The following is a 13101-nucleotide window of genomic DNA, read 5'->3' on the forward strand; positions in this document are numbered from 1 at the left end:
CACTGCAGTCGAGAGGTGTGTGTGTGTGTGTGTGTGTGTACGCTAGCATAGTAAAGCAAGCAGAGCTCTGCCGGGATCAGCTCAGCTATGCCGCCTCCCCCCCCTGATATCCATCCCAGCCCCTGCGAAGGCCTCAGTAGAGGGCTTTAGGGGCCCCCCATACCACTCTAAACCACAAGCTCCTTTTCTCTCTCTCTCTCTCTCTCTCTCTCTCTCTCTCTCCCTCCCTTTTTCTGTCAGCCTGCCACCAGCACGGAGGCCTATTCATTTCCAGCCAGTGCCGAAAAACAAGGTCCAAAGTTCAGGGTCCCTCTGCAGCGCTGTGGATCTGGGGCAAGGCCCAGGCAGGGAGCCGGGAGGCTGTGTTGTTGTTGTTGTTGTTCCTCACTGGGATCACACTGTGGAATTTGGTCCCTGTGCTTTGCTTTGATGAGCAGTAGAATAATACTAGTTATTAGATCAGGCCACTGTCATGACCTCCTGGCAGGCATATACTGTAGAGGAGTGAGGAGACAAGGAGAGAGGAGACGAGGAGAGGAAGCCTATTTAGACTATTGAGAAAACACCCTCCTCTCTGCTGCCAAGACGAGTGCCCAGGATTGATGATTCTGCCGTATGCCACCATGTGCTTTTACCTGACGTGTGTTTCCAACCCTGTCTTCCCGTCAGCAGCCCTGAGCTCAGTCAGAATTAGAGGCTACACACCTGGTTTTTTTTTTCATTCAACCTTACCCCGCCCCTATCATATTGCTTCAAAACCGCCCACGGCTAGGCATGCCAGGCACAAAATGGAATGTGTGTGTGTATGTGGCATCTGCGGAGCACTCCGACCAATCAGAACCATGTGTGTCTGTCTATCTTACGAAACAGCTCTTGGGAATGGCATCCCCCCCCCGCAACCCTCTACCGTGACCCACACACCTTAACAGTTTCTGGGTCGTCTGCTCTGTGAGAGCGTCCGGTTGGATAACATCAGCTCTCTCTCCTGCCTCCCGTTTGATCTCCTCTCCTCCACTGTACTCCATTGGAAAGGACCGCTAACACCAGAGTTAGCAACAAAGCGGCCGGAAATCAGCCATTTTTAACTGGGAAGAATCCGCTCTGGGGGAGACTCTGGAGGAGACTGTGGGGGAGACTGGGGGTGACACGGTGTGACTCGACCCCCTGCGACACGACATGACACTGGCGAGCGACGCGACACTGAAACCGCTGAAATCGAAATCTTTTCTGTTGTGGGTGGGGCAGAGCAGCGTGCCGACTCTGCTAGCCAATGGCCAAGCTAGGTATGACATTACAGTTATGGGAATTAGTAAAGAATTGACACTACAATTACGTGAATTAGTACATCATTGTTTTACTTTGACATTGACATTATTATTATTATTATTATTGATAGATTAATTCCCAAATTAACCAAACATGCTACACACCCAGGTGATTTGAGTAGCTCTGGTGTGCACATCCTTTAAATGTGTTATAGTGTAACCATTGATAATAGGCAAGTGTGTAGGAGACCGTGGCGGTTGGGGAGGCTGGAAGTAGGCCATCGCTCCGCAGGGTAGCTGATGTATAGTCTAGGGGAGGCTGGTGGATATAGACGTCGGAGGACAGGCTCATTGTAATGCATGGAATGGAATGAGGAATGGTATCAATCAAACACATCATTCCGTTCCATGCATTACAATGTGCCTGTCCTCCGATGCCTACCTCCGCCAGCCTCCCCTGACGGAGTCCTATTGCATAGGCCAATAGGAATGACCTGCTACGGCTATTGGCTAGCAGGTCATTGGGGTGAACAGAGACCAGACTGATGACTCCTGATCAGGTTCACTGGTCAATCATCAATTAGACATAGTAACCATATCAATCAATAACTAATTTCAGAAGATATACAGTGCCCTCCATAAGTATTGGAAAGACCTGTCGAGCCAATTTTCCAATACTTTTGGTGCCCTGAAATAGGGGCCGGACCATGTATAAAAAGGGTTAAAGTAAATTTTAAAGAATGAAACCAATCGTGAAAAGGAAAACATTGAATTAAAGCTGAGAATCTCCACTTTAACCTCACAGTCATTGTTTTGATTTGAAATCCAAACCGTTTGGAGTATAGTGCTAAAAGAAGATGAACTGGTTCCTCTTTCCAATAGTTCTGGAGGGCACTGTAATTGTACATGTGTTCAAGGGAGATCTGCTCTCTAGTGACGTCCTTTACAGAGTACAAGTCTCCATTGTGTCTGCAGGAGCCGGTCATGTGACAACATGTAGTTGTGTCTTTCTACAGTGTAAAATCATCACAGGCGAGACTGGTGGAGGTGGAAATCGGAGGATGGGTGTGTTTTGATACCATTCCTCATTCCGTTCCATGCATTACAATGAGCGTGTTTTCCTATTTCTATCTCCCCCAGCCTCCCACTGGTGTACACTGTAGGGGAGCGGACTACGGAACATGAGCATGTAATTGGCCTGAATGTTCCCACTCTCCTATAGGCTTTGTCTGCCTGGGGGGGCAGGCGGTTCTGTAGGGTTAGTGTAACTTAGCGTCACGGTCCTGGGGGGCCTCTATGCAGGTGGTCCTGTAGGGTTAGCATAGCTTAGCGTATAGGTTAGTTCCTGCCCTCTATAGCAGCGTATAGTCTTACACTACGACTGAACACTCCGCTGGAACATCAGATTTGGGACGGCAAGGCTACACAAAGACTAGACCAGTCACAGCAGTTTAAAAGAGGGGGAGGGAGGGGAGAGGGTGTGGCAGGAGAGAGGGAGAAAGAGGAGGGAGGAGAGGTGATACAGTCGCAGCAGTTTAGAAGAGGAGGGTGGGGTGGGGATGAGGGGGGTGAGGGGAGGGAGGGGAGAGGGTGTGGCAGGAGAGAAGGAAAAAATTGTGGATGGAATAGAGGAAGGTGAAACAGTCACAGTAGTAAAGGAATGGGGGGAGGGGGAGAGAGAGAGAAGGGAATCGAGGGAAACGATAAAGGAGAAGCGATACAGTCAGTAGTTTAAAAGGGGGTGTGTGAGGGGAGAGGGAGGGCGGAGGGCGGAGAGGAGGAGAGATGGTCACGCTGCTCCTGCATGCAGGAAGACAAGGACTCGCGTTCCGCACGGTCTTGTGGCGTGCAGATGTGACCTGGGTCTCAACGTGGCCTCGCTCATGCCATGTTCAGGCCTCAAACGAGGTTACAAACCACACACACACACGGGAACACACGGGAAACTCGCTGTTGATAGTTCTTGATGTTTTAACATTGTTGTACTGTAACCACTGTAACATGCAAAATACTTTAGAAATGAGCCTCAGCATATTTTATTTCTGTATTTATTTAGGATTTCCCCACACACAACAAATGAAAGACAAAATGAAAAGAGAAGGAAAATTGTGCCTGGGAGGTTAAGAAACCCGGTGGGGCTTGTCTAGAAGCCTCCCCTAAGAAGGAGTAGAATAATAGGAAAAAATTAAATAGAAAATGTCAATATTGTTGTTGGAAACATGCAGAAGTATTTTAGATGTTGTTGGTACTGTAACATGCAGTAATACTGTATGTATGATTAGCCTATTGTTGTAGGAAACATGCAGTAACACAATAACACTAGATAGATTATGCTAGATATATAGATTATTATAGATTATGTTATTGCTGTAACATTTGTTGACATTCAGATGTCCTCTCCAGAGAGCCTAGCGCAGTTAGCCTAACGTGTTAGCATGTTGATACAGCTGTGTGTCGACTGAGGTTAGTCACGTATAGCAATGGCCCAGGGGCTGGCTAGGTAGCTAGCTAGCGACCCAGCGCACGTTCACTGTATCCGCTAGGATACAGCTGGAGCCTATGCTATGTTACGCTATCCGCTACGCTATACCACACAGCAGGACAGCACTAGGCTGGGATGTGTTTGATACCATTCCTCATTTCATTCCATGCATTACAGTGAGCCCGGCCTCCGATGTCTACCTCCACCAGCCTCCCCTGGTTTGTATGTGTACTGAGGCAAGGCGTGTGGAGGAGCAGCCCCAAGCTATTAGTGAGCAGGTACCACACAGAGAGGCTGAAAGCACACACAGTCTCTCTCTGACATTGACCCATCCAGTTCAGTTGGGGCACACTGTGTAGAGAGAGGGAGAGAGAGAGAGACTTAACTTATCCATTAAGTTGTTCTAGCGAAGCGTGCTAATCATCACTATTAATGAAAAACAACCTGTTTTTCCTGTTCCAGCAGACCTGGGGGCTTAACCTCTGTGGGTCTCTCTCACACACGCTGAATCATGTTATTGCCTGGTGCACACACACTCACATTGACTCTAATATGGTTATGAATGAACCCCTACCCCCCTACTGTGCTTTGATCATTACTGGGTAAATGTTCCTAGTCTGTGTTTTGGGAAATGATGTTTAGTCTTCTGGGTAGTGTGTTTGGAGGCTTATTGCTGCTGCCAGTATGTCTGTGCAGTGGTCTGGGTATTTGGAAAGAAAGAGATTCTCTCCCCCCCCCCCCCTTCTCTCTCTCTCCCTTCTCTCTCTCTCCCTCTCTTTCTCTTCCTCTTTTTTCTCTGCCATCACAGCCTCTCTTCCCTCTTCCTTCTCCTTTGGTCCGACCTCCTCCCACAGCTTCTTCCCTAGTGTTTTCTCCTCCAGTGATCTGAGTGTAGGGTCTGGTGAGGCTAAGCTGATCCTAGATTTGTACCTTGGGGGCGACTTCACCCCAGAACACTCTTCGCTCACTCCCTTGGTTCCACTCATAGGCCCTGTTCTGTTCTGACGGGCTGTTCACTGCTGGGCTCTCACCAATTAAGTCCTGTCAGACCAGTTATTAATTCATTAAGGAGGGGAGGATGGAGTATTGAGACTAGGCCACACTCTCTCCTGACAGTACCTGGGTGTTGGACTGTCAGGAGAGAAGGAGGAGAGGATGAAGTATGGAGACAGGGCCACACCCTCTCCTGGGGGACAGATCATGTATTGAGACAGGGCCACTCTCTCTCCTGACAGTACCTGGGTGTTGGACACATCGATAGAGATCACACAGAGGCATTGAGATGTGTTACCTCTGTTGTGGTGTGGATAACCGGTCTCCTGTTTATTTCATTATTCTGACGAGGACAGATGGTGTGTGTGCGTGAGTGTGTGCACGCGCATTGACTCATCGAGCCAATAACAGTCAGTTGCGGCCAGGATGTTCTCGCTGTAGCCTTTCGCCTATGCTAATTTACCAACACCTGTCCCTATAACCCCCCCCCCCCCCCCCCCCCCCCTTTCCAGGGTAATGACTCTGGCGTTGCAGGACCACTCCTAACCATTCCCTCTCCTCTCTCTCTCCTGCAGTGATGGAGCCCATGACTGTGAGCACGTCGTCGGCCCAGGGGCCAGATGAGTTTGACCGCAATGCCCCACGTATCTGCGGCGTCTGTGGGGACAAGGCCACCGGCTTCCACTTCAACGCCATGACCTGCGAAGGCTGCAAGGGCTTCTTCAGGTGGGTGCCATCATTTTCTGAACTTGATAAAAAAAAAAAAGTACTTGTTCTTATCGAAGGTTTTACTTACGATGACTGATGTAGAGGTGATTCACTTACTTTAGACAAATGTACATATTGTAAGTCACTTTGGATAAAAGCCTCTGCCAAATTACTTTTAAATTACGTGATTTACTCTGTCATAATTGCATCATTTAAAAACGTGTATTTCAGGTAAGTTGTTTTGACCTGCCATGTGGAATAAGTAAAGTGATGCATTGTAAAGTAAAGAAACGTCAGGGTCCTGTTCAGGAGGGTTCTACGCGAGACAGAGAATTATTTAATTTGTTATTATTAAACCTTTATTTTAGGCAGGGGGAGGTCCTACACACACACACACACACACACACACACACACCATGAATGAAGCTGATTCCTTACTCTGTGGGAGATGACCACCAGGAGAGAGGATGTCAGGATGTTTGTGTGTTCCTGTCAGATATCATGCTGCTCTCACTAAACTCTGAGTCACACATCCTCCCAGGGCTGCCTAGCCTAGCCCAGTGTGTTAGCTGTTTGTTGTCCTCCCTAGCCTAGCCCAGTGTGTTAGCTGTTTGTAAGCCTAGCCCAGTGTGTTAGCTGTTTGTTAGTGTGTTAGCCTAGCGTAGCCCAGTGTGTTAGCTGTTTGTAAGCCTAGCCCAGTGTGTTAGCTGTTTGTAAGCCTAGCCCAGTGTGTTAGCTGTTTGTTAGTGTGTTAGCCTAGCGTAGCCCAGTGTGTTAGCTGTTTGCGAGGGAGAACCACACACCTGTAGGACCCCCACTGTGGGCCTGTGTGTTTAAATGTGTTAAACATTAATTTGTGCTTGTGCTTTGTTTTATATGGGTTTGTAATCGTTTAAAGTTTAGTTGAAGTCTGTGACTCACAGTTAGTTTCATACTCTCTGTCTCTCTATGTCCATAGTTATAGTGGCTCTGTCCTCCTTTCTCTCTCCTTCCCACTCTTTATTCACCCCTCTGTCCCATATCCCTCCCTCTTTCCACCCCTCTCTGCCTCCCTTCTTTCTTCTTTCCAATCTCCCTTTTTTCCCCACTCCTCTCCTTCTTCTTTCCTCTCCCTCCTCCCCCTCTCCCCCTCTACAGACGCAGTATGAAGCGTAAGGCCAGCTTCACCTGTCCCTTCAACGGGAGCTGCACCATCACCAAGGACAACCGCCGCCACTGCCAGGCCTGCCGCCTCAAACGCTGCGTCGACATCGGCATGATGAAAGAATGTGAGTGAAATAAAAGACAACAATTTAAGAGTGTGAGTGAAAAGAACGGACAAAAAATAAAGACTGTGTGGGCTGTAGCCTAAGTGTGTGTGTGGGTGTGTGTGTGTGTGTGTTGCTCAGAGCTGCTCTCATTGATCAACACCTACGGCTGCTTTCACAGACACAGATCTACAGGAGCCTAGGCCGCGGTTTAACACTATGCAGAACGGGAGAAATCGGAGGAAGGGCTTATTGTAATGCATGGAATGGGATATGGAATGGTATCAAACATGTCTACCGATTTCTGCCTCCCCTGCAGCCCTTGGTTTAGACCAGAGTCTGCCCTGACCTGTAGTCCAAGACACTGAGTATGTCTAGTCTCATTTTGTGTCTGGGCTGAGAGGACTATAGTGTGTCTAATGGGGAGGCTGGAGGAGGTAGAAATCGGAGGACGGGCTCATTGTAATACATGGAATGAGGAATGGTATTAAACACCATTCCTGACTCCATTGCATGCATTACTATGAGCCCGTCCTCCGATTTCTACCTCCACCAGCCTCCCCTGATGCTGAACCTCAACGGTGAATGCTCACTAGTCCAGCTGTAGGCTCGAGCGTTGTGGCCACCAGAATACTATATTACCAATTATTTAAATTATTAATTAACAATAATAATGGTCTGCTGTGGACGTCTGCAGGATGAAAGCGTTTGTGATGTTGTCGACGTCCTCAGACCCGCCTCGCTCATTGATGAACAGTTAATACAATATTCATACATGGTCGCCACGAAGCCAAAAGGCATAATCTCAGGCTGGCTGAGGACAATCTGATCTGAGGGAGGGGGGGGGGGGGGGAGGGAAGAGTGGAAGGGAGGGAGTGTAGGATAAAGAGAGGGGGAGAGAGGAGGATAGAGAGAGAGAACTGTGAGGATGGTACACATTAATCTCCCATGTGTTGCTAATATATATTCTTACATGCATACCTCACCAGGGGAGAGAGGCTTGAGTTACATACAGCACCTTCAATGAATTAGCCAGCTAGCTTTAGAAAGCTGATATACACTCACCGGGCACTTTATTAGGAACACCTGTACACCTTCTCATGGTGGAGGTGGTGTAATGGTGTGGGGAATGTTTTCGTGCATCCTTTCATGGCCACAATTTGCCTATCTTCTAATGGATACTTCCAGCATGATAATGCACCATGTCACAAAGCAAAAGTCATCTCAAACTGGTTTCATGAACATGACAATGAGTTCAGTGTTCTTCAGTGGCCTTCCCAGTCACCGGATCTGAATCCAATAGAACACCTTTGGGATGTGGTTGAATGGGAGATTCACAGCTTGAAAGTGCACCTGAAAAATCTGCAGGAATTGCGTGATATAATCATGTCATCATGGACCAGAATCTCAAAGGAATGTTTCCAACATCTTGTGGAATCAATGCCACGAAGAATTGAGGCTGTTTTGAGAGCAAAGGGAGGCCCTACCCAGTATTAGTATAGTGTTCCTAATAAAGCTCGGTGAGTGTACGTAAGTCTTTCATACAGAACTCATTCTAAAGAATTTAATTTTAGATGAATGAGGAATTATGGAGTTGTTTTGAGAATATGATAATAGAAAAAGAGTTGGGTTTTGATCCTGGTTTGTGAAATGGCCCTCAGTTCACAAATCTGTAATGCAAACAGGGTCATGAAAACAAACACACAATGTGCATTTGTGTGTGTGTGTGTGTGTGCGTGTGCGTGCATGTGTGTGCGTACTGGCATGTGCCTGTGTGCGCAACAGGGATAGAAATAAGGACCAGGCCAACAATGAGTCTCTTTCTCCGTCCGGCCCCCGGCCCCCGTTACACAACGGTCCGACCCAGATTTCATTCACTAGCAGGAGGGTAACTGGGCGCGCTGGTCCACCGTGGAGCCTACAAACAGTTACAAGCCCCGACCAGCCCCTAACCAGCCCCCTGGAACACAACAAGAGCCAAAATGGCCTCTTTGTTTCAGCTAGTGCTATCGCTAACCCCTACAGCTTGAGGCCATAGGGGTCAGGGGTGAGCGTGTAACTGTAGCTAGCTGTTAGTGTTAGCGGCTCTAGTCATGTGTGTGAACTCATGTGACCCCCATAGCATGTGACATAAGAGAGGGGGGGGGGGGGGGGGGGGGGTGGGGGTATGGCAACGACCGAGACATGCGATTGGTCGAAAGTTGCAGTTCCGCAACCAATTGTTTTTTTCTCGGTGGGCTTGATGTGGACATCCTGTACAGTAAGAGGAGAAGGGTTATGTAAATAATAACGATTGATGCTGATGGTGTTTGAAGTGGGCCTGTTGGTCCTGGCTGACATATAGGCTTGGCCTATATGTCAATGATGAATACTGTACACACACTGTTTATATAATCACAGCACAAGCAGATGATTCTCAGATATGTGTGTGTGTGTGTGTGTGTGTGTGTGTGTGTTTTGGGGGTGCGTGAGTGTATTCAGTGAGCTGAAATGTGATGTACCACAAGCTTTCCACTGCATTGCTTTCACCTCTGGAGTCACCCCAGATCCATGTTTTATTCAACGTATCAAGGAAGGTAGAATACATTTCAAACGTGTTCAGACAGGGGCCATCCTGCGGTAATTGGTGAGAGCTGCCCCCCCCCCCCCCTCACACACACACACACACACACACACACACGGCTGTTGGTTGCGTGTTCAAAGCTCATTATGGAGCTCATAGATGAACAGTGTAGAGAACATCTAATCTAATACAGTAAAGTACATCCATGCTCAAGAACATGTTAACTAGGGCCTCTTGGACCTCATTCTGTGTCAGGGGAGGCTGGCTGAGGTAGAAATCAGAGGACGGGCTCGTTGTAATACATGGAACAGAATGAGGAATAGTATCAAACACCACGTGGGGGTTTTCTACCTCCGCCAGCCTCCCCTGGTGTGTATAAGATACAGTACAGTAGGTCCATGATGGAGTAGAGGTTAAGTCGGTCCTCCTGTCTCTCTCTCTCTGGGTGGTGATGACTGAGATAATCGGTCCACTCCCACCCTCAACCCCATCCCACAGACTGGGTTATGTGTTGCGTCTTAACTGATTTAGTGCAGAGGGTGAATAAAGTCGCCCCAAATTGTGAACATTCTACAGTGCCAAGGGTGACATTATTCACCAAAAATGCATAAATTATGATGCTTCATTTTGTAGCCAAAGTATTGTTGCTAGGTAAATACCACATAAAACACTTGGTGGTTGTTCCGGAATGTTCAGAGTGTTCCGGAATTCTTTATCAGTTAGTGAGTTAACAGCACATTTATGTACTGTAGGTCCCTCCATGAATGATATCTATACAGTACTGTTGATCCACGTTCAAGTAGATGTTATTCAGGGCCGTCTTCTCTCTGTATGGAATCCAAAAGGTTAGGGTTGATGAACGTGTGGGCTATGGTTAATGCTGTCGTTGGTCAGCTCCAAGTAAACAAACGTACAGTATTCATAGATGAGCTACATATTAGACCTGAAGAAGCAACAAAACAGCCTTGTGTGTGGGATGAAGGAGGGCAGCTCAGTGGTGACCAATTGCAGCATCATCGTCATCATCATCAAGCTCCGCTTTTCATACCAACCAAGGACACATGAACAGAGAGAACTAGGTCATACGCAGCCGCTCCCACACAGACGGCAGCTTTCTGACGGCTCCATTATGTAGGTCGGGTCATCCATGAGGACTAGATGTACTGTACTCCAGGGGAGGCTGGTGGAGGTAGAAATCAGAGGACGGGCACATTGTGATGCATGGAATGGTATCAAACACCAGGCTGTTTGACATCATTCCTCATTCCTCCACTGGTATACAGTGTGGTCATTGAGCTCCCTATTATACAGGGCGTAAATCTCGGTCTCTTGGAAGCGAACGGTTGATGACTGTGTTGCTGTTCAGTGATTGGTCCATCCTGACCAGCCTCTCTGGTGCCACCCACGTTGTTGTTTGTTGCGTCTTCAAAGCGCTGCGCCCTGGTCTCCATGTTGCAGCCCCCCCCCCCCCCCCCCCCCCCGCGCCTGGCTGTCCACAGTGGTTAGTGTCATCGCCACTGCCAAGACAACACTGCCTACCCCACTGTGGGTGAAGCCAAAGCTGCCAGGAGTACACACACACACTCACCCACACTCCCCTTGTGCAACAGGGTTACTGGGAGAGGAGCCAGGAATAGCTCTGTGTGTGTATGTGTGTGTGTGTGTGTGTGTGTGTGTGTGTGTGTGTGTGTGTGTGTGTGTGTGTGTGTGTGTGTGTGTGTATGTGTGTGTGTGTGTGTATGTGTATGTGTATGTGTATGTGTGTGTGTGTGTGTGTGTGTGTGTGTGTGTGTGTGTGTGTGTGTGTGTGTGTGTGTGTGTGTGTGTGTGTGTGTGTGTGTGTGTGTGTGTTCTCTCCAAGGATGTGCTTGCTTGCCTGCCTGCCTTTCTCTTTCAGAGTAAGATACTGAAGCTGTAGAGAAATTCCTGACCTAGAACTTTATAATGGCAGAGTAGCATATTGCCGTGGCTAGCAATAATGACATGTAAAGTACCCTTCATACATTGTTGAGTACAAACTGTACAAAGCCAAATTGCATACAGGAACAGAAGATAACAGAAAATAAACCCACATAGACAGTGTTTACATATGGAGCCATTTAATATCCCTATGGAATAATACGGCCCTGCTTTGACCCTGAGCTGTGATGTTGATCCTGCCTCTCTGAGGAGCTGTCCCTGAGTCACTGTCTCCTGCCCTCGGCCATTCTGGCGCTACCTAATATATATGGACCAAATCTGGGCTAAACAGAGATGTCCTGACCTCAGATGACTGTCTGTGTCTCTAGTGGACCGTCTCACCACCTTGGCTGCTATGCCAGCCCAGGCAGGCAGGCAGACAGACAAACAACAGACAGGCAGGCAGGTAGGCAGGCAGACGGACGGCCGGACAGGCAGCAACAGGCAGGACAGGCAGAGACAGGAAGGACAGACAGGACAGAGACAGGCAGGCAGGCGGACAGATGGTTGGTCGATCGGTTGCTACCTGGCACACTCTGGCCAAGCCAGCACCACAGTTGACTGTTTCTGGATGGGGAAGTGTGCCAGGCTACATCAGGCCGGGGCGGACTACTACTGTCACACTACAGTAGACGCGGCTGGGGCGGTCTACTCACTGTGCCACGCTACAGTACATTGGGCCAAAGCCCTAGATAGATCTATCCCTCGAGCTTTGGATGGCACCACTCTCACTGTCATGGTCTAGGCTGTGGGTGGCGGTGCCTTTTGAAAGAGCCTCGCTGCACCAGATGGGACCAGAGTCATGGCTAGATCTGGGCCCTGGAGGTTTGGCATGGCTCGCCTGGCTGTGGCTGGCGGTCCCTTTGACAGCCCTGCCACGCAACACTAGATGAGGCTTGTCACTGTCTAAGCCTGGCTTAGTCCGTCAATCAGTCAGCCAGTCAGCAGACTAAACTAGATGAGGCTAGAGTTGTAGATACATAGATCTGTCTCTCTACGGCCCTGCAGGCCCTGGATGGGGATGGGGCCTGGGATGGGGCCGGGGCTAGAGCCATAACATGCAGTACCGTCTGGCTTTCGCTTCTCGTCTGCATCGCTAGGCTATAACCTGGATCTGGCCCTGAAGCTCACCCCCCTCTGCTTCCAGGATAATCCCTTTATCATGGCAGGGGATTAAATCTAACACAGGCCAAAAGCAGCCCAGTTCAAAAGACAACATATAAAACATGTTATAAAATACGATGTATTTAGGCTTGTATATTCTATGTGACACATTGTGTTATGCTGTATTACGTTGTACATGTTTTACTGCTGTCGACGTTCTGCGAGCAGGCTGCTTGGTTACAGCTCCCAGAGCGCCTTTAGGTTTTACCACCAGTGTTCCTTCAAACCTGCTGTTCATAGTAAAACATATACACTCACCGGCCACTTTATTAGGTACACCTGTTCAACTGCTCGTTAACGCAAATATCTAATGGTGTGGGGGATATTTTCTTGGCACACTTTGGACCCCTTAGTACCAACTGAGCATCGTTTAAATGCCACACCTACCTAAATATTGTTGCTGACCATGTCCATCCCTTTATGACCACAGTGTACCCATCTTCTGATAAGCAGGATAACGTGCCATGTCACAAAGCTCACATCATCTCAAACTGGTTTCTTGAACATGACAATGAGTTCACTGTACTCCAATGGCCTCCACAGTCACCAGATCTCAATCCAATTGAGCACCTTTGGGATGTGGTGGATTGAGAGATTCGCATCATGGATGTGCAGCCGACAAATCTGCAGCAATGATGCTATCATGTCAATATGGACCAAAATCTCTGAGGAATGTTTCCAGCACCTTGTTGAATCTATGCCACAAAGAATTAAGGCACT

General features: G+C 48.4%; 1 protein-coding gene and 1 long non-coding RNA gene across 2 annotated transcripts in view; both read left to right on the top strand.

Moving 5' to 3' along the window:
- Positions 1–13101, top strand: part of LOC310808728 — a 139921-nt gene that overhangs the window by 50415 nt on the left and 76405 nt on the right. The window lies entirely within an intron of this gene.
- LOC310807995 (vitamin D3 receptor A) overlaps positions 1–13101 on the top strand; it is a 37745-nt gene that overhangs the window by 20454 nt on the left and 4190 nt on the right. The window contains exons 3-4 of the mRNA XM_083674681.1: positions 5316–5466; positions 6586–6716. Coding sequence (XP_083530807.1) covers positions 5318–5466; positions 6586–6716 — 280 coding nt within the window. The 5' untranslated portion in view covers positions 5316–5317. The remainder of the gene's footprint in view (positions 1–5315; positions 5467–6585; positions 6717–13101) is intronic.

Source organism: Argentina silus (genome assembly GCF_951799395.1).
Source record: "Argentina silus genome assembly, chromosome: 8".
NCBI classification, from domain to species: Eukaryota; Metazoa; Chordata; class Actinopteri; order Argentiniformes; family Argentinidae; genus Argentina; species Argentina silus.